Source organism: Marmota monax, unplaced genomic scaffold, assembly GCF_021218885.2.
Source record: "Marmota monax isolate L192 unplaced genomic scaffold, Marmota_monax_Labrador192_F-V1.1 WCK01_AAM20220418_F8-fsc00110, whole genome shotgun sequence".
NCBI classification, from domain to species: Eukaryota; Metazoa; Chordata; class Mammalia; order Rodentia; family Sciuridae; genus Marmota; species Marmota monax.
This window is the reverse complement of record NW_026694633.1, coordinates 1,223,831-1,245,937: the sequence shown is the minus strand read 5'-3', so window position 1 is coordinate 1,245,937 and position 22,107 is coordinate 1,223,831. Positions and strand designations below refer to the sequence as shown.

Below are 22,107 nucleotides of genomic sequence, written 5' to 3'. Positions count from 1 at the left end.
ATGTGTATAACTACATACCATAGATATTTTTAGTAGAATTTCTAAAAGTTGACATTGATTCATTGGAAATGTTGTGGCTTCCCTTTTATCAATTGTTGCTTATTATTTCCTTGAATATACATGCAGATACTCAGCTTGTTTGCAGGTCTCAGACTCTGTGGGTAATGCACGTTTTCCTTCTCAAAACTGTTTTACATTTTATTTTTTGTTAAGGTAGTGATTCAAATAGTACTATAATTTCTATGGTGTGCATAAATGTCCCTGAAAGGCCCACATGTGGAAGGTCTGGTCTCTTCCCTGCGGTGTTCTTGGGAGGTAGTAGAACCTTTAGGTGGTAGAGCTTAGTCAAAGGAAGGTAAGTCACTGGGAGTGTGCTTCTGAATGGCACATCAGGACCACAGGGCTTTCCTGTCTCTCTCTCTCTCTCTCCTTCCGCCTGTCATGAAGTAAGCAATTTCTTCTGGCACAATTCCCACCATAACATAGTGTCTTGCCACAGGCCCAAAAGAGGCAAATTGATCATCGACTGAAACCTTCAAAACTGTGAGACAAAATAAAAATTTCCTTTTTATAAATAGTTTTCTCAGTTATTTTCGTCACAGTGCTGGGAAACTGACACCATGATTTAGAAGGGAAATGAAAGTGATATCTAATGAACTAGATGGTTATAACTACTATTTGAAACGTGTAGGTGAAAATTTGTTGCACACCGATTGGTGAGGATATAGCGTTACCTTCTGTGCATTTAATTTTAATTCATTTATTTGCTTAACAAAATTTGCAAGTGCCTGTGTGACAAATGAATCGTGTAATACCGTTGCTGGCTTTGCTTGGTAATAGTCAGCCCTGTGTTCTAACTATGGCAGCACAACTAATGTGCAGTTTAGTGTAATGGTTAAGAATATTAGTTCTTCCTCCAATAGACTTCCTTTCATTCATCCATTTATTTATATTTGATTTCTTCTTTTACTTATATATAAAGGTGAAATTCCCTATGATATAACTGTACATGTGCATGATTTTGTTAGAATTTGGGAGAGAGCATGGGAGGGAAAAGGGAGGGAATAAATAAACTGAAATCAAATTCTGTGCATGTATGTATTTGTTGGGATCAACCCAACTACTATGTTAACTATAGAGTTCTGATTAAAAAAAGAAGAAGAAGAAAGAAAGAAAAGAATATTAGTTCTGAAGAATGACCACCAGGACTTAAATTTTAGTTTTGTGATTCTGAGCTCAGTGTACAACTGCTTTCAGCCTCAGTTTCCTCATTAAAAATGGGGATAAAATAGCACATAGGTTAAGATGATGATGTGGTACAAAGCAATTGGCCATCACATAGAAAGTGCAGTGTCACTGTGACAAAGTTGATAACCGTTATACTGGGCTAGAGTTGCCCCTCACTGGGTCTTCATTTCCCCCAACTGTAAAATGGAAGGTTGAACTAGGTTCTCTTTAAATGTAAAATCATGATTACCTAGAAGCAATGAGGACTTCTAGCAGAAAACATTTGTTACCTGTATTACATTACAGTAAATTAATCATGCTGGAAAGTCATTAGGGTCTAGTCAAAAGTGCAACTACACAGAGAGAACAATTCTGGTCTTGAGAAGTGCACAGGTTATTTCCATAGTGTTTACTTTTATTAAAATTGTTTATTTTCATTGTTGCCATTATAATATTTACAGCAGGTTATTTGGTTTTCAACATCATTTTTGCTGTTTGTTTCTGACACTTTGGGTTTGGGAGTTTCATCCATTTTGTTTCAAATTTTGAACCTTATTCTCAGAGCTGAGTTGTTGTAATAATGGCTTGAACTCTTTGTCTCCCAGGGGGAAAAACACATGCCAAACTGCTAAATTGTCTTCAATTCTTCCCTCACCTGCCCTGTTATAATTTAAAACTTCCATGGTACTGGAGATTTACAAAGTATTTTAGCACTGTTTTTTAATTCATGTTGTGCCTGTGAAATGAGGATGCCGTAAATATTCCCAAAGTAGGTTAGTTTATAAAGGATCAGTAAAATCTTGGCTTTCCAGAGAAAATAAAGGCCCAAACTAAAAATCAAAAATGACAGGGAAATGTATTTTAATAAATGCTCTATGAAAAAAAGAAGGTGTTCCCTGCAGGAGAAGAAGGGAAGGCTAACAATGAATGCCATTAAAAAAATTAAAAACAGACTTAACAGATTCTTTTTTTAACAGTACTCAAAAAAAAAATGTTCTGTTGCATACTGTAAAATGCACAAAACCTCAGCTTGCACAGCTCAATTAATTTTGACAATTATTCACCCTGAGCATCCCTCTGCCTCACACCTTGCATAACATCCTAACTGCCTACATATATGTCTGTCTCTCTTTCCCACTTTTTTCCACTAGAGTGAACTCTCTGAGGGTGGGGGATGAGTCAGTTTCCCTTGCCTGTCTATGCTCTTACCGACTGGTGGCTGCTCAATAAATGGTGACTAGCTTAACAAATGAGTACACATTCATTATTTGGTATCCCATTATACCACCTGGATGCTTAGTGGTTCAGACCAGGGAATTGATGATAAGGTTAAAGGTTGTCCACACCTGTAACAGTGTCAGCCTGAAATTGTTGGAGGGCAATCACTTATGCCTTTTAACTACAGTTCCAACCTGCTCAGAGAGTGGCCATTAGGCAAAAGATACAGAATTCTGCGGGCAAACAGAAGACTATTTTCAAGTACAGTATTTGGTTCTCAGATCCAGAGGAGCAGATAAAATTCTAATCAACACATGTCAGTTGACTCACTGGGTGTGTACAAAGGGGTAGCTAATGGTAGCAGACGACTCATCTGCATTATTCAATAATTTTTAGTGAGAGCAACCTCACAAAGACCAAGGATTAATTTAAAATAGATTTGTCTTTCTGATTGGAGACTACATTGTTGCCTTGGGTAAGTATATTGCATAGTGTATTATTTTGATAAAATGTCAAAGAAAAGAAAAATAGGAAGAAAGGTGATGCCTACAAAAATCAGAGAAGGCTAACTGCTATGGTAAACAAACAGTCTCAAATTTAGCTGATTAACTATATGAGCTTTAGTTTTTGCTCATGCACAGGCCAAGTGGACTTTTCAGGTCCCATGGCTCTAGTTGGTGTCTCTCCTATAAGGGACACCTCAGGGAACCGGATTCCTAACAGCTTTCCCTGGACATGCTATACCCCACCAGCAGGTAAGGGGAGAGAAGGAGTTGGAGGATAATCAAGTGCATTTGTATTTGGATTCACACACACCTTTGGCTAGAATTGGGTTACCTGGCTGCCTCCAACTGCAAGACAAGCTGGAGTATGTAGTCACTGCATGACCAGGAGGAAAAGGAACACATGGTGAAAAGTTAGCGTTTTTTTTTTTTTCCCTGCCTTTTCCTTTCCTATGAACTGTCAAGTTCTTTCTTATTTTCTTATAATTATATTTAAATTTTAAAAATCTAATTCTTTGAAGACAAAATTTCTGGAATTTTGACATTAAGAGGAAACCATGACAGGCCTGATGCTAGACCAAAGAAGCTGGTCAGAATTGCAGGGCAAGTATGTATGTGACTTGGATCTAACTTAGGGTGCCAGTATTTAGGTGTATTCCCCAAACATCAAAGAAGAAGTGCAAAGGATAGAAAAAAGATCAGGTGTGGCTGGGTAGATACAGCATTTCAGTGGCTCCTCCTAGAGCTTGCTTAAGGGTTGGTGGTCTGGTAGCATTCACAGAAAGATTTCCCTGAAGCTGGAGGATTATAAGGACTGGGAGCTTGTTCCCATCTACCTCAGCCAAGCCAGTTCTCCAAAAACCCTACTACCCAGGAATGCTGTCTCTGTGGAGAAATATTATGTTCTGGCCTTAAAACTCCTTCTGTTCCCAGACTGCAGAAATCTCCATGAGGCTTTACACAAGGCAGTCAAGATATGACCTACCATAGGTGAGAAGCTGTTTTCCTAGTTTGGGGGACTAGGTTTGAGGATCTGAAAATGCTCTAACAATGTGGGAAGAACTAGCATTATGAGCAGTAGTCTTTGCTGCACCTTTATTGTCCATTAAAGTGATTTTTTTGTTTACCTTTTCCAGTTTAGCATACTGGTGGATCAATGGATAAGCATCGTTTTGCAATAAGTTTTGTGCAGAAGCAAATAAATATAGACTTCAATATAATTATGCAGCCACATGAGTATTACTTTAGAGACTATTTCTTTAGAAAGATTTTCTTTCTCCAAGTAAATAGTTTCTTACCTCTCTTTTATCATGTAAATTAGGAATTCATGTCATGCAAATTAGAAATTAAAGTAAAAAATTATTTTAAACATCTAAATTAAAAATTACTGTTCTTATTTAAGTCAATTTATCAAACTGAAAACTGGGATAATGCATGTGGGCAGGTTTTCTTCGAGTGCAGAGAGAAATAAGTCAGCATAACAAGGGAAAATCAATCTCCTAAAGGTCTTTGTTATATATTTGGGATTTCTGTGACACTGGAGCTGCCTAACCAGCCCCTCAAAGAACTCACCATTTCTTCTCAGCACCAGCTGCACCAAATATCAGCTTCTTTCCTGAAGTCATCTACTTATACAGTCATCTCTTTCAACTACAGTTCATTAGCCTAAAGAGTAAGGAAACTGTTTGCTAACTTATATATGTATCACTAGTGCATGAAATGTCCATAATCATTAAATGAATAAGTATGGGGAAAATGTCAGTAAAAAGAAAAGTGATCACCGAAGTTATTGGTGGCAAAAGCTTTCATGTACTTAGTTAAAAGGATATGCTTCTGAAAATGTTTACTAAACCCCTCTTATTTAAAAAGTTAGGGACAATGTTAAAAAAAAAAAGTCTCCAAATCCATTTATGGCAAACCACTCAGCCCCTTCAAATTAAAACCTAAGGACACTGTGAATATAATATTATTTTACATTATCAAAGAAATAGAAGAACTTTTTGTAATAAATTATGTGTTATCTCTTTTAGTAAAAGGTAAAAGCCACCACAGAAGAACCAGTTAGATTCACTTTCCCCGTGAGTTTGTCACTATAGTTGAAAAAGGTTTTTAGATTTTCCTTTAATCAGCTAGTGTTAACTGCAGGATGTGAATCAGAAGGAGACTTCACCAGGAAAGTTAACAAGAACAGTGAGTTCATTTGCTGAATGTCTCTTGGAGTACATTACCAAGAGAGAATTTTTTGTTCTTTCTTTTTGATAACCCAAGCTATGTTTTTCTTACAATTTTATCTCCATTCTGGCTGACAATGAAATCTTTCATGGGCATCAAAGACACGAGAAAATGGGCATCAAGAGCTGGCTCTTTAACCTTGACTTTTCATTTCCAATGAGTCAAACGTATTATTCCACTTCAAATCCGAGTCAGAAATAGGGAAGATAGAACTGTGTCATGAAAATGAAGATTATTTTACTTCAAAAGAGTGAAAGCTTCTTATTTTATTCTCTGAAACTTACCATTGAATGTTAGAGGCTCATTCTAGGGTGTTCTTTTTGTAGTTTTGTGTAGATCAGGAGAGTTAGACTAACATTGCCAGGTGCTTTTGTGCCTGTTGTGAGGAGGTTTTTTTTTTTTTTTTTTTTTTTTTTTTTTTTTTTTTTTTTTTGTCCATCTAACTTTAAATGTTCAAAAAAATTAGATACTACCCTTATCAGTGTATTAGGATCACAGTGACATCTTGTGGCATATCATTCTTCCTTTAAAAACTGTTGCCCAGTTAAAAAAAAAAACAAAACTAAACTAAAAAACTACCCCTTAGCTTTATTAATATATGCTAACTAAAAAACTCAGAAATGATTAATTGAAGTGGTAACCCAATGAACACAATCATTCCACTTTATTTGGTTCAAGTAGATATTTCTGAATAACTTAAATGAGAAACATTGTTTTTTAAAGATATTTTACAATTTACCATTTACTTTAAAATTTCTTTTATCAGCATCTTTATGACTTAGGAAAAGTCCTATTAGTTAAAATTTGATTCACATAAAGACAAATTCAAAATTAGAAGTCTGCTGCAAAGAAAGTAGCATGTGATCAAAACTCTGACTTGTTAAATCCAGGCAATTAAGATAATCTCATCAGAGGAAAGACTTTTTTTTTATTAGAAGAAAGGATTTTTTCAAACAAAGTTAAACCTTTGCTATTTAGAGCTGATAATTACCAGCTTCCTGAAGGGCTACTAATTAGCAAGTGTGGTGTGTAAAGTAAGACCACGACTAAGCTACATTAAGAGAATAGACTTTTTTTTTTTAAAGACAGCTGAACTAGAATCAATACCCCCACCCTTCCACTCTGCCCACATCACATCATAGATTAATAATGAGCAAGCTTAGTCCACTTCAGGTAATGTAAAGTCCTTCTGCTGAAAACCATTGCTATTTATTTGCAGGTAGGCAGCAAATAGCAATGTAGATATTTGCTTTTCTCTTGTTGTCTTCCCCTTCTCACTCCCTCTCCTTTTAATTTTGAACTTCTAAATAACCCTTCTGTTAGCCTATAAAGCAATCCCTTTGGAACTGCACTTACAAAGAATTAGAAGTGACAAGGTTTCCCCTTTTATGTACCTTAATAAGCAAGTTCCTTATAAGTCTTGGTATATATAATATGATATTTTGTGTGATTCAAGATGTCAACTGTAAGACACTTTTTTTTTTTTTTTTGGTGCTGGGGATTGAACCCAGGGCCTTGTTCATGCGAGGCAAGCACTCTACCAACTTGAGCTATATCCCCAGCCCCGAGAGACTTTTTAAAAATGTGCTAATATAAGAAAAAATATCAATGACAGGTATTCTATGACACATTGCCTAGAATATTTATTTATTTATTTAGGTACTGGGAATTGAACTCAGGGGCACTCAACCACTGAGCCACATCCCAGACCTATTTTCTATTTTATTTAGAGACAGGCTCTCACTGAGTTGCTTAGCGTCTCACCATTGCTGAGACTGGCTTTGAACTCGTGATTCTCCTGACTCAGCCTCCTGAGCCGCTAGGATTACAGGCTGTGCCACTGTGCCTGGTTTAGAATATTTATTTTTAGACTCATTCAAAACTCATTAAATGTGTTTTTGACTCATTTAAATAGATTTTATTATATATCATACTTACCCATATTTTAAAATGAAAATAAAAATATAATATATAATGTTTCTAAATCACAAGGTCTGGCTCCAAATCACCACCACCGGTGCAGTGACTGCCATCTGTATTTGCCTCCACCATTGCTTTCCTTGTGCCAAGAGCACTGGTGAGTCAGCAGCCACCACTGAGTGCTCCAAGTTTTGTCTCTAGGACTCACTTCCAAGATGTTGATGCCTATTCTTCAGGTTTTGAAACTGGCAGTTTATCTTACAGAAAAATCAATGAAAGGTGTTACACAATAACCAAGATTTATGATGCTTCCCTAAATGGTCATTACCATTCTTTCTCAAGTGGTTTGCTGACTGAAACCCTAAGGGACAACAGTCATGCAACAAGATTACCATGGTCACAGGCAGTGGCCTTTAAATTGTGGCTGCTACCTGATCACTGGTGACTGCAAAACGCCATTCCTCACTCCGTTTTCATGAATGTGAAAATGTGAAAAATGATGTCCTTGAGAATAGATGAATATGGTTGTGTTAATGCTAATAGATAGTCTTTCCTGATGCCAAGGACCGAGTGCTTATATTCTTCATACACATTATAGATTTTAATCTTTAGTATAACCCTATGAAGTAAACGTTATTATTTGAGTAAATAGATGGAAGTTAAACAAACTGCTCCACTGACAGACATTTGATAAGTGGAAATAATTGAGGTTTAAAATCTATTCTGTCATTTTGAAATGCATATTTTTCCCCATAGGCCTCTGTTTATTTATTTATTCTGGATATTGAACCCAAGTGTGCTTTACCACTGAGCTACATTCCCAGCCATTTTTATTTTTCATTTTGAGACAGGAGTTTTGCTAAATTGTTTAGGTCTTTGCTAAATGTTGAGGCTGGCCTCAAATATGGGATCCTTTTACCTCCACCTCCCAAGTAGCTGAGATTATAGGCATGTGCTATGGCACCCGGCTGGTAATAAATATTTAGGCAAAAAATATCAGAAAAAGAGGGCATTCGGTTGTATGGAAAATGATTGTCCTTTCATGGGCAGCTTTCCTTGAATAACAGAGTAAAGAACAATGGTGTGAACAAATGTTGGATTTATATATTCACGAATTAGGACAAAACTATAAGAAGAACAGAGAGATGAAACATTGTCTCTTATTTGAGAAGGAGAAAAAAATTCTGCATCAGCTAGAAGCTGTGACGACTGAAGAGGAAACATCTTCCGGAAATGCCATGTGTCACAAATAACCACTTTATTTTTCCTCAGGGAACACAAAATTCTGCAAATTTCAAAGAGAGGAAAAATGCACCTAAAATTACTGTATAATATAGTGTGAATTTGGACAAAGGATAGTCTGTGTTTCATTTGGTATAGTTTTATTCTAAGTTAGCATTTTTTCACACATCTTTGTCTCACCAAAACCAGAAGTGAATATGAACATGATCTACCTCTAGCTTTTAGCTTATTAATGTTAAGTTATTTTCTTTACTTTGAACCAATTAATAAAAATACTCTAATTCTTCTGTTGAAATCTCCTCAGAAGACAGACCCCTTTTTTTTTACAAGCTATTTTTATGTGCTTAGGTTTCCAAATTCCCTCAAGAATAACTTTGTTGGCAGACATGAAATGAAGTGGCTGTTATAAACTTCCTATCCTTCATGTTTTCATAAATGAAAGAAAAAAATGTAAACCATCAAGCACTTTTTCCTTTAAAGGAAATAAATGGTTTTAGTTTTCATAGTTCTGTAAAACTTTCAAAATTTGTATGAAGCTTGAAATAGCTACAAATAATTTAAAAATTAATTTCTTGCAAAAACTTTTTCCTCTCATAGTACAAATGTCTATATAGTTGAGAAAGTAAGTAAATAATTATTCATAAATTGGAGATTTTTGAGAATGGAGCTCTTTAAATCTTTGCATTTTGTTCTTATATTTTGCAGTGCCAATATTACTATAAACCAAAGAACAGAGATTTAACATTTTTCTAAATTCTTCCTAAGAACAAATTTTATGACATAGTATATACAAGATAAAATGTATCTAGAATAATTATAGCTATGTGAACATTAACGTAAAAGTATAAAATAAAGTTGAATAAACAAATAAAAGATCAGAAAATCTGAGCATTAAAGGTCATGTCATTTTGTAAAAAAAAAATACATAGCATTTTGGCTTAATTAATTGCTTTTCCTTTTCTTTGCATTCTAATACAGTGTGTGAGTTTCTGGCTGTGGATATGAAGAAGCAAACTCAAACATGCCAGATTCATTCCACTATCATTTCTGTTCCTATCCTTCTTCCCTTCCCTTCACTCCCCCCCACTTTTTAAATATATTTTGTTAGTTGTAGATGGACACAATATATTTTATTTGTTTTTATTTAATTGTGGCGCTGGGGATTGAATCCAGTGCCTCATGCATGCTAGGCAAGTGCTCTACCGCTGAGCCACAACCCCAGCCCCTCATTCCCCTTTTACTAACCCACTGAATTTCCATTCTCCCCCTTCCCTTTGTTGTGGGTTAGCATCATGTATAATTAAAAATAACAAATAAAAAGAAAAAAGAAAAAATATTCAAATATGCAGAGAGATACATTTCATAAATAAGCAGGAATAATTAAGAGAAAAGAAACAAGCAAATATAACCAAAGAAGGAAAAACATGCATGCATACATCTATAGACATATGTAGCAGGTTTACAATGTAACAAACCATTGACCTTTCACCATTCTGAACAAATAGCATTAAACATCTCAGTAATTATGTGTGTACCTTAACATGACAGAAGGTACAATAAGAGATGCTCATAATGTTAACATGGAATTACTGAAATGGCTGTTCTGTTCAGAAAAAAATTTTAAATGTGTAAGAACAACTTCAAGAATTTAGAGAATGGTTGAAGTGAAGCATTTAAAGCTTTAAAAAGGACTATAACTTGTAAAATTTACCTTTGAAATCCTAGTGATGGATTATGATTTCCATCAAGAATTGCTGAACTTGTGTTTTCTTTAAACATGTTAAGATAAAAGGGTGAGATATATTTATTCAGGTTTATATCAGTAACTTAGATTCTTTTTCCTCAAAGGGTGGACCTGGACCTGTAGAATCATCATCATCTGAGAAGTTATTAGAAATACAAAATTCTAGTATTGGCCTTCAGACCTATTGAATCAGAATTTGAATTTTACTAAGATTTCCATATTGTTCTTATGAAATCTAAAGTTTTAGAAGCAGTGATTTAGAGAATTTTTAAAAATAAATTAAGAAATGGAATCCACAGAGTATAAAGTATTGGACAATCCCTAAACTGCTTCATGAGGAACTGAATTTAATTAGGATACTAAATACCTTGACATCTCAACAATGCTATAGAACAGGGTCTAGGTACCATGCTGGCTACCAAATGACATAGCAAAGTCTTTAAGAACTGGACTGCCATTGGAAAGTAAATCAGGGTAAGCATCCTGAACCCAACTGGGTCAATTATCTACTAAAGCAAACAACAACAAAAATAAACGTTCACCAACAAATTTAAATAGGGGACTCAACATATCTACAATACAACCCAGTATTAGTTAGCATACAGAAACTCAGAAAACTCTTAATAACTCACAAGGGAAAAAGATAATAGAAGTAAAACACAAAATAATCAAAATATTAGAATTTATCAAACCCTTTAAAATAGTTATAACGGTGCTCAGTGAAGTAAGGGCAAACACTTTGAAATTAAAGTACAGTGAAGCTGAAACTACTCAGCAGAGGGGGAAAAAGTTATTTTAAAAGAATCAAGTAAAAAGGGCTGGGGTTGTGGCTTGGTTGTAGAGCATTTGCCTAGCATGTATGAGACAATGGGTTTAATCCCCAGCACCACATAAAACAACTAAATAAACAAAATAAAGGTATGTGTCCATCTACAACTAAAAATATTTTTTAAAAAAGAATCAGGTGAAAGTTTTATCACTCAAAAATACTACTGAAATAATTCACTAGATGGGCTCAATTGTACAAAGGGGATAACAGGAAAGAAATCAGTGCATGAACATAAATTAATAGTAATTAAGGAATCTGAACAACAGAAACAAAAAAAATGTTTTTAAAAATAAACAAGCCTCAGTGACCTGTAAGACAATACCAAAAGATCTAATTATATGTCATTTCAGTCATACAGGAGAGGAGATAGATATCAAGACAGTAACTGTTTTGGAAAAAAAGAGTAGCAAAAACTTCCTAAACTTTTTGACAGACACAAATTTACAGATTTATGAAACTTTAATTTTGAGGATAAACTCAAAGTAAACCACATGTAGCTACAAGACAATCAAAGTATTGAAAACCAAAGAGAGAGAAAAAAAAATATTGAAAGCAACTAGACACAAATGATACCTTATATACAGAGTACACTAATTTAAATAACTGTTGAATTCTCACCAGGAACCCTGGAAGATACAGGACAATATAACAACAGTTTTAAATTTCTGAGGACAAAGAATGGTCAATTCAGAATTCTGTGTTCACTGAAAATATCATTAATGAATAAAAGTGAAATAGAGTTTTCAGATGAAAAATAGAGTAAAGGATATTTTCAATAATAGTTCTGGGTCAAGAAAGACAGTAAAGAAAATTCTTCAGGTTAAAGGGAAATGATAGCAGATGGAAACTGAAAACTTCACAAAGAAAGGAAAAGCAACCCAAAGGGTTAACATTTGGGTAAATGTAACAAACTGTCTCTCCTCCTAAATATTTTGAAATGTGTAGGACAACTGAAAGCAAGAATTATAACTATTGTCTGATGATGGGATTTCTCCAATTCACGTACATGTAATACAGATGACAACTAAAGCACAAGTGGGGATATTAGGGAATCAACATTATTTTAAGGGTTCTACATTTTGTATGTAGTATTAAAATATTAATTCTAGGTGGAAATTTTAATTAGAATAAATGAAAATGAAAATTGTAATTCCTGGAGTAACTACTAAAAACTATAGAAAAAAAATAGAGAAAAGTCAAAATAGGTATGTTGAAATAGAGTGGTAGGAAAAAAATCCAAATATTCCCCCAAAAGGCAGGAGCGAGAAAGTAGAGGAATGAAAAAGAAACTGGGCACACAGAAAATGAATAATAAAATGGTAGACCTGAATCCAACCATATCAATAATTCTATTAAATGATCTAAATGTACCAATTAAAGATAAAGATCCTTGGATTGGATAAAAAGAACAAGAGTAAACTAAATGTTATCTAAAGAAACATACTTTAAATATAATAACATAGATAGGTTAAAAGTAAAAGGTTGGAAGAAGTTACACCATGCAACGGCCAATCAAAGGAAAGCTGAAGATGCTATATTGATATCAAACTAGATTTGAAGTAAGCAAAATATTTCAGGAATAAGAACAACAAAAATATAACAATAAAAGTTAATTTTCCAAGAAGACCTAATAATTCTAAATGCATATATACCTATCATAGCTTCAAATTACACAATACAAAAAATAGAACTAAAAGGAAAAATAGTAAATAATATAATTACAGCTGGACCCTTAACACTCCTTTCTTTCTCAGTGACTGATAAAGCAGACAGAAAATCAGCAAAGATATGGCAGAATGATATAATCAACCAATTTACCTAATGAACGTTTATAGAACATCCCCCACACCCCCAACAGTAGGAGAATACACACTCTTTTCAAGTATGCATGAAACATTCACAAAGATACACCATAGTCTGGGGTTTTAATAAATTTAATTTAATAAATCTAATTTAATAAATCTAATTTAATAAATTAATACCATACAAATTGTTTTATCTGACTAAAATTGAATTAAACTAAAAATCAGGGCTGGGGATGTGGCTCAAGTGGTAGCGCGCTCGCCTGGCATGTGTACAGCCTGGGTTAGATCCTCAGCACCACATACAAACAAAGATGTTGTGTCCTCCAAAAACTAAAAAATAAATATTAAAAAATTCTCTCTCTCTCTCTCTCTCTCTCTCTCTCTCTCTCTCTCTCACTCTCTCTTTAAAAAAATCAAATAGATGAAAATCCTCAGGTAGTTGAAAATTAAACAATATACTTCTTTAAACATTCATAGGTCAAAAAGGAATTCTGAAATAAATTAGAAAATATTTCTAAATGAATGAAAATGAAAACCTAACACATCAAAGGTTGAGGTATATATAAGTGAAGTACTTTGAGAGAGAAATTTTGTAGGATTACAAACTTGTATTTAAAAATAAGCAAAGGCCTCAAATTATTAATATAAACTTCCATCTTAATGTATCAGAAAAACCAAAGCAAACTAAACACTCAGAAAAACAAAAGATGAATGCAGAATGGAGTTGAACATAATGAAATCTAAAGCTTATAGTTGTAAAGATCAATAAAACCAATATACCTCCAATCAGACTGACCAAGGAGGAAAAGAGGTAGATACACATTACAACATTGGGTCAGGACTGAATAAAGGGGACATCATTGATGATCTTGGTGGCATTGGAGGATATGAGGAAATATTCAGAGCAATTCTACGTGTCTAAATCAAACAATTTTAGATGAAATGAATTAATTTACTGATAGAACACAAATTACTCAAACTCAAGAAGAAATAAAATTTCAGTAGCCTTATAACTATTAAAAGAAATTGAATTAGTATTAAACATGTTCTAAAAATACAAGTCCATGCCCAGGCCAGGTTCACTGATAAATTCTGCCAAACATTTAAGAAAGAAATATAACTCATTCTACACTATATCTAAAAACATAAAAGAGAAAGAAACACTTCCTAACTCATTCTATGAGACTAGTTTCACTCTATTCCAAAATCAAATGAAGATAGAAGAAAACTAGGGACCGATATCCGCCTTGAACATAAATGTATAAATTCTCAGCAAACACTAAATCCACCAATATATGAAAATTATTTTTATCTCTAGAGAGAAAAAATAACATCATAAAAGTGGGGTGTCCCTGGGAATGCAAGCCCTGGTTGAATGTTCATAAATGAAGGAATGCAAGGCTGGTTGAAAAAAAATCAATCTGCTGCCTCTTCCTTGCCTGGACTTATGGAGCTTGTCTGTAATCCCAGCAGGAAAACGGTAAAGTCTAGGCCAGCTGCAGCTGCAATCTTGGGTTCAATTCCTAGTACTACAAGAAAAAAAGGGAGAGTGCTTCTTCAAGCTTTTGAATCAATACCATCAAGCACCACGAGGAAGAGTAAATTGCTCCCTAGTAAATAAAATGGACGTGGAAGGACTTTCCTTACTTCTTGACACTGGAGAAAATTTATCAGTGCAGACATTAAGTTATTAAAACAAGCATTGATCCTAACTAGAATAACATATATTCCATGCTTATCTAAATATGTCAAGTAGAATCTAGTGTCATGTATAATTAAAAAGAATAAATAAAAAATAAATAGAACAAGCATTAAAAAAAAGGGAAAGAAAAAGGCAGACATAAACACACATGCTAATGCATAATCTGAGAAGAATGCAATGGAGGGTTTTCTAGTTCAGTTTCTATGCAGAACAATAACTAAATCCTCTTAAAGATATGTCATTTGGAGGTGGGTGAGAAGTGGCTCCTTCTCATCTGGGCCCACATATCAAATAGTGAGAACCTATAGGATGCTGATTTGGGATTTGCACACACTACTCTTGCTTCTGTGGCTGCCTTGCTTTCTCCATCCTGATACTACATCACACTTAGTACTCCCTCTACCCCTATTATTACACCATTTCCAACGGAACAATGACTGAATTAGAACTATTTTAGGTTTCTGCTCATCTGGGTCTAGGATTTCTTTTTAATGATGGGCTTTGGTCAAAATTTAAAATTTTGCTTTTAATTTAATGCAGTGAAATTTTTTTAAAGTATTAAAATACTAATAGGCAGTCTAGGCTTCCTGGAAGGAAACAGCAACATTGGAACCTTGTTGGAATATTTTTTATTGATTCCATGCTTTCGGTGGTCTTAAAATGAAGTCATTCAACTGAAGAATCATGTGCCCTGTCTTTAAACAGATTCCTCCCATAATGGACAGTGATGTAGGGAGGCTGTGAGAATGTGGATGGCAAAGTTACAGATTTTTCACCAACCATTTTGTGTATTACAAATAGTCATCCATCTTATTTTCTCAAGATTACAATAAAGACCCACATTTCACCAAGATACATTTCAAGTTATGTTTGGCAAATAAGCAAAATACCCTAGGCTATTCTATCTTAAAAAAAAAAAAAGTTACTCAAATAACAAAAATAGATATCATTACACATTTAAGAAGTTGATTATATAGTATATCAGTGAATTATGTAAAATATACATATTTAATGAGAGTGAAATATGTTCTTTACCATATTTTCTTTATTTTTATGAAGCAATTTTGTTTTTCTTATGCTTAAATAAATATTTCTGTAAAAGTGACGCTAACCATTATTTGTTTCTGGTGGTGGTATAAAGATTTATACATTACACTCTATATAATTATTCAGTCCACACTAATGCATAGATTAAAAAAAAGTAAAATTAGGATTTCAAATAAAAGTAAAAAACATAATTATTGTTGATTTCCTCCAAAAAATTGGTTCAAAGAGCAAAAAGCTTTGGTGCATGTTCTGTGTGTATGTTTATGTAATAATTTATTCTTTTTAAAGGAAATGGAACTATACAGTGCTACTTTTTCCAGGGAAAGGACAATGTTGAAATTATTTTAAAAAAATAAAGACAAAGGAAAACGTTGTACTGTCAGATATTATTGCATTCCATAAGCAACCTCAAAACAAGGGACAATCTATTTTCATTTAAATGACACCTAAATTGTATTAAAATATTTAAAAACAAACATTCTGAATGGGAGAACTTAATCTTATACCAGCTAACAAAAAACGCATTTGGGCTTTATGAAATACATGGTGTCTAATGATGTTTATTCTTCCTTTATAGGTAATGCATTTAGTTGACAGATGAACAGATACAGTAATGTACATAATGATTAACAAGTAGCAATATGGTAGTGAAGAATATTACAAACTCAGAATTCCAATACTGAATCAACATCAGTTAGGCCAGGCTTTATAAATAATAAATGAAAACAAGAGCAACTATTCTACAATAACTGAAGATTTATGAATAAACTATAAGTCCTCTCAAAATATAAGCTGTAAAAGATTCAGTGTTAAGTGTTATGTCCTTGGGTATTCATAAATTCTTTCATGGGTATTACCTATAAATGTCTCCATATTTTTAAAGAACATATTTCAAGTGTTCTAATATGCAGAGGAATTTTGCTTTTGTTCATAGCATGTAATAGAAAAGACACTTTAGAGTAAAAACCATTTTTCCTTTCCTTGGACAAATGAATTACATTATTAATGCAGATTACCACTCCACCTCTCCCTGAATATTTCCAAGCTCTATGAAATTGTAGTCTTTCTGTTTCCATGTATGAAAATATTAAACATGCAAAACTTACGTTAAGCAGAGTTTTGTTATGGAAGTGAAAAACAGTAAAGTCCATGGACAAACAGTAAAGGCTTCACTTGGGAATCTGTTAGAAGTATGCAATCAGTCCCCACCCGACAATAACTGAATGAGAATCTGCATTTGTAAGAAGATCCCCAGTTCACTACATTACACATTGATGTTTGAGAAGTGCTGATTCAGTATACTTCACTGACTGAGTTAATTTTCTATAAGTTAGCCATATCTAAATCACTAGTGTAGTCATGTCACTTAACATCAGGGGTATGTTCTGAGAACTGAGCCCTGAAGCACTTCATCTTTATGTGAACATCAGAAATTGTACTTACACAAATCTAGATGTTGCAGTCAATCAGTTGATGTAGCCTCTTGATGCAGTTAAGAGATTGGGTAAGCACAAAATATATGAGATTACTGCTGGCATCACATGACATATTGTTTTACAGTAAACCTTTTTTATTTTTAATAAATGGAAGGAGTACACTCTAAAATAATGATAAAAAAGCATCATACCATTGTAAATAGACAAACCAGTAATGTCTATAAGGGTTTGCATAGTCCTATTTTTTTCTAACAGGTTTTGTTATGGAGCTTTACAGACATTCAGCTTACATTTCCTTGTCCTGCCCTCTATACTGCAATGCTAATTTACCTTGGTGCTTTGATTCTGCATAATTATGAAAGACTTTAGAAGCCCCAAAACATTACTATTTCCAAATTCTCATATTGGTATCTGCATACTCCAATTTCTACTGAAATATCATTGTTTCCAAATTTAACTGACAGGTATATATATACTACTACTGCTACTTTTAAAATGAAAAACAGCTGTTTACATGTTCAATATGTACTTTTATTTTAAACAACAGCATAGCAAACACAATGACATAACAGGACCACTACCTTAATACTGATAATATCCTTGACAGGTTGACCTGTAATTCACATATATTGTTTCTATCTGGAGCTATTTTTAACATTATCTTAAGATACACTGTAAAACACAAATCCTAAATATAGATCAGTTGCAAACATAATGTGCTTTGTTGCAGTTTTCCTTGTTACTCAAATGGAGTCATTTAAAGTTCCTCAAAATCATGTGCACTTGGGTTCATTGTTTCAGGATGCAGGACTCGTCCCATGAATAAGATTGTACCTGTGTTCGTTTGGAAGTGAACAACAACAACAAAAAAGGGTGAATAGAAGAATGTGCTATTTTCCTTCTTGCTTACAATTATCAATGTTTTAAGAAATACAAATACAAATTATTTTCACTTTTTGAAAAATCATTTGACCATTAGACATTATCTAATAAATTCTACTGTGGATGGAAGGGGCAGCCTTCCATTTAAAAAAGAAAGTTTCTTTGTGCCCTATTGGATAAAGTTGTCTTCTCATAACAGACTTACCAGTTCTCCTGTTTCTGATAAGAAAGAAAAATGGATGGTCCACAATAACTTGAGGATACAGCACCGCCATCCTACTAATTGCAATCATTCCTACAGTGCAGAAAGAAATTAATTACATGTCCATAGATGTGCAGAGATTAATGAATAATTTCTCAAAACCACCTATGTCTATCCATCTAATGCAAAGGCAACAATTTACAGAAAACAAGATTTTAAAGACTTTAAGAGAGAAAAATTATAAAAGTATTAACATTTCTACTTGATTAAAACAAAACAAAACAAATCACACCATTCCCTCCTTCCACCCCATCAAAAATAATAGGACTAGTTATTCTGCCTGTTACAAAAGTTCTATTTTCAGCCTAAGATAAATATTTGTGCTTTTATCAAAACATCCTTTCAGTGAAGGGAAGGGGGAGAAGAAAGAAAAATCCTCGTGACAAAAAAACAAAGACAGTTTATGTTTTCCAGTCACTTTCTTCTGTTTGAATTGGGTCTATTGACAGAGCAAATCTCTAGAGTCCTAGTAGGAGGGAGGGCTGTCAGAGATTAAGGTGAAAGTGCAGCAGCAAAACAAGCAATGGTGCTTTCTAAGGTGGGATGCTAAATTCCCCTTCCTTCTAGGATGGTTGCTGCAGTGTGGTTAGTTAGCAGAAAAAAAGAAAGTCCAGATTAGATTATGCAAGATTTCTGATGCCCAAGACTAGTGTTTCTACATCCTCTTTAAAACACTGTTATGACTGGTGAAGTTAGAAATAATGTGCTGCAAAACAAACATACAACCAGGAGTGAAAAGTTCTCAGTTAACTAGGAAAGTTAGAACCATCAAAATGATCAATGACATTTACCATTGTAATTTGGATGTTATTTATGTTGATTAAAAAATTATGTATTGGAAACTATTGCGTTATTAGTATTATTAGTTAATAGCACTTAAAATTATTTATTACATCTATGGTACACTCTTGCAAATGAATGTGCTTCTAAAAAATCCAAACTTTTCACTGACAAAATTAATAGTGAAGTTTCGAAAGTAATTAGGAAGGAAGAAAAATGTTTAAATAGGCATCAGGAAAATATTTAAAATATTTTAAAAGGCAGAACTGTAGGAAAATCATTCTACCAGAGCTGCCAGGTGTCCTGATTTTAATTAGGAAAAAAACAAAGATGGATTTATAGTGCAAAGGGCCAGTGGACTGAGAACTTGCTTTACATCCTATTTAGAAAATTCTGGCTGGTTCAGCATTTGCTTGACTCCTAACTTAGGACAAAAATCAGTTTTTTGGCTAGGTTCTGAAAATGATCCCCACCCCCATCCAAGATTATTTTAAATATATGAGTATAGGGAAGGCAAGAAGATTTTGGAAAACAGCTTTGTACCTGAGGCAGCGGCAGCTTCTGAGCCTTCTTCATTAACCTCTATGAAAGACTTGTGAATTGCTTTGGAAAGGAATAGCTCTTTGTTATCTGCAAAACAAGAATAAAGCAGAAGGGTTTTATTCAGTATCAGGGATACAGAGACATTTGACCCTTTTGTTAAATGGGTTTTGGAGATGTAAGACAAAGATACTGATTAAAAAAAAAAAAGACAAGTGATAAAGTTACAAGATTTCACTTATAATAGGAGAGAACCATGATGATGTAGTTTCTAATTTGCCCTCACTGTCTATTCTCTTGTTAATTTTACCCTTCATTTTCATTGGAAATTTTCCATTGTTTATTTCTTAACATTGTAAAAAAATGCAGAAAATCTGTTTTTAGCAGTGACTTCAAATTAGTTCATAACTCAAGATAAAAACATTGTATATAGTGCATTCTAATTTGAAATAAAAAGTACAAACTGAAAGCTGGTAAAAATCCAGAAATAACCAGAATATAAAAAAATGTTCTTTTCTAAACCTAATCTCTAATTAGTAGGATAATGTAGATATCCTTTGCAAAGAAAAATAAAATTGACTTCAAGTTTATAGAAATGTGAATAGATGTTTTAAAAAATTTGCTTCCATTCTAGTTAACTGGTTTATCTGAGGATTCATAAAGATATGTTTAACATCCAATAATAGGAAGATTATTTTTTCCTTTAAATTGCCTTCTATTTATGCTCATTAATGGTCATAATGGGTAGAATTGTCCCCCAAATTAATTTGTTGAAGTTCTAACTCCCAGTACTTCAAAATGTGACTATATTTAGAAATATGATCTGAAATTAAAATGAGGCAATTAGGGAGTATTCTAACCCACGATGACTAGTGTTCTTATAAGAAGGGGGAATTTGGACATGGAAAGGTACAGATAGGTGAAAATTAATTTAATGTAGCAAATTACATAGGCTTTGATGCCCAGATAATTGGTCAAATATTATTCTGGATGTTTTCCTGAAGATGTTTTTGGATAAAATCAACATTTAAATCAGTAGACTTGGGCTGGGGTTGTGGCTCAGTGGCACAGTGCTTGTCTAGCATGTATGAGGCACTGGGTTCAATTCTCAGTACCACATATAAATGAATAAAAAATAAAGGCCTGTTGACAACTAAAAAAAATTTTTTTTTAAAATCAGTAGACTTTGGGTAAAGTAGATCATCCTCACAATGTGAGTAAGCCTCATGCAGTCAGCTGAAGGCCTGAACAAAGGCTCACCTCCTCCTATCAAAGGAGAAAGTCCACCAGCAGCCTCCCTTTGGACTCAGCTACAATTCTTCCTGGAGTCTCTATCCTACAGATTTTGGACTTTCAGAGCCTCTACAATCCTGTGAACCAATCATTAAAATAAGTCTGCCTGTCATTCTCTCCTTCCCTCCTCATATATATGTATACCCCCCACGACCAACACCACATGCACACATTCTGTTGATTCTGGAGAATCTTGACTAATAAACCATTTTTAGATTGAAGGAAAAGATGCCCTCTATAAGCCAAAAAGGAGGGTCTTGTAAGATTCAACCATGTTGACACTTTTATCTCAGACTTCTGGCCTCCAGAACTGTGAGAAAATATATTTCTGCTTTTTAAACCACTAAATCTGTGGTACTTTGTTATGGCAGGCTTAGCAAACCACAAAATGATTTTTTGTCTTTAGATTCCAACTGTTACAACAAAACAATGACAAAATAGATACTCCAAATACATTTTTTAAAAGATGCACAAGTAGCAGGGTAAGGATTATTCTAGTTTATGCCACCCTATTTTTTTTTCAATTCCAAGTGGTTTAAGCCAAACTCCAGTTAAATAAATTTGTTGCTGATGTCTAGCACTATTCCATACAAACACAACAGATTTCCCATTAGACACCTAAGACTTTGTAAGAAACCAAGTTCTACCCACAACATACATTTTCCGTTAAAGTTTTCAAAAATACCTAATTATTCTACATGCAGAGGGGATGATGTTTGTCAACATTTTTGATCCACTTGTTGCATGTACCTGATTATCCTGAATAAACACCAAGACAACTAACAATGGGCATTCCTGAATATACTTTTAATAGAAATATTATTTCCTCAGATTATATTTGATATTAAGATACAAGCACTGCATCATTAGTCAATCTCATAATACTTGCTTATGAAATACATTCAATTATTAGAAAAAAATAAAAAGTAGTCAAGCTTTTTACATTTAACAATTAAGTATAATTAGCTCTCTCAAATCCAAGAGTAGTTATGTTTTGTTTTATTTAACAAGAGAAAAAGTATAAATTGTGTTAAATAATCAAATGTATGTAGTTGGGAAAACTAGCATATGAATCCAAGACAGTAAAATATACTAAAGATTTAGCAGGTAAATGATGCCATTCTGTTTTCAGATATTGCTGCCCATTTTCATCAGTTTGTCAGTTAAGGAAAGTTCATGTCTCAAGAACCAGCACTATGGCTCTGACTACAAAACGACAAGGTCCAAGTCCTAAAGGGTAATGAACACCCACATTGCCAGTAAAATCCTCCTCAAATACTTGGAGAGGAGTTCACAAAGACACTGAATGATATTTCAACTAATCAATTTGCACAGAAGAAAGCCTCCAATAGCTACTAGGCCTGACATACTAGGTGCACTGGACTCACTGAAATAGGAAAAACCATTCATTTCTGGCTTCTGCTCCAAATGTTGTAACCTTCTGT

General features: G+C 33.8%; 1 protein-coding gene across 3 annotated transcripts in view; it reads right to left on the bottom strand.

Annotated features, from left to right (window-relative positions):
* Positions 1–16,009: 16,009 nt before the first annotated feature.
* The window catches only part of Serpini1 (serpin family I member 1), an 81,553-nt gene continuing 75,455 nt past the window's right edge, over positions 16,010–22,107 (bottom strand). For all 3 annotated transcript variants that reach the window (XM_046422915.2, XM_046422913.2, XM_058572249.1), the window contains exons 7-9: positions 19,373–19,459; positions 17,993–18,082; positions 16,010–17,739 (exon numbers count right to left, since the gene is read on the bottom strand). In XM_046422915.2, the coding sequence (XP_046278871.1) occupies positions 17,663–17,739; positions 17,993–18,082; positions 19,373–19,459 (254 nt within the window). In that variant the 3' untranslated portion in view covers positions 16,010–17,662. The remainder of the gene's footprint in view (positions 17,740–17,992; positions 18,083–19,372; positions 19,460–22,107) is intronic.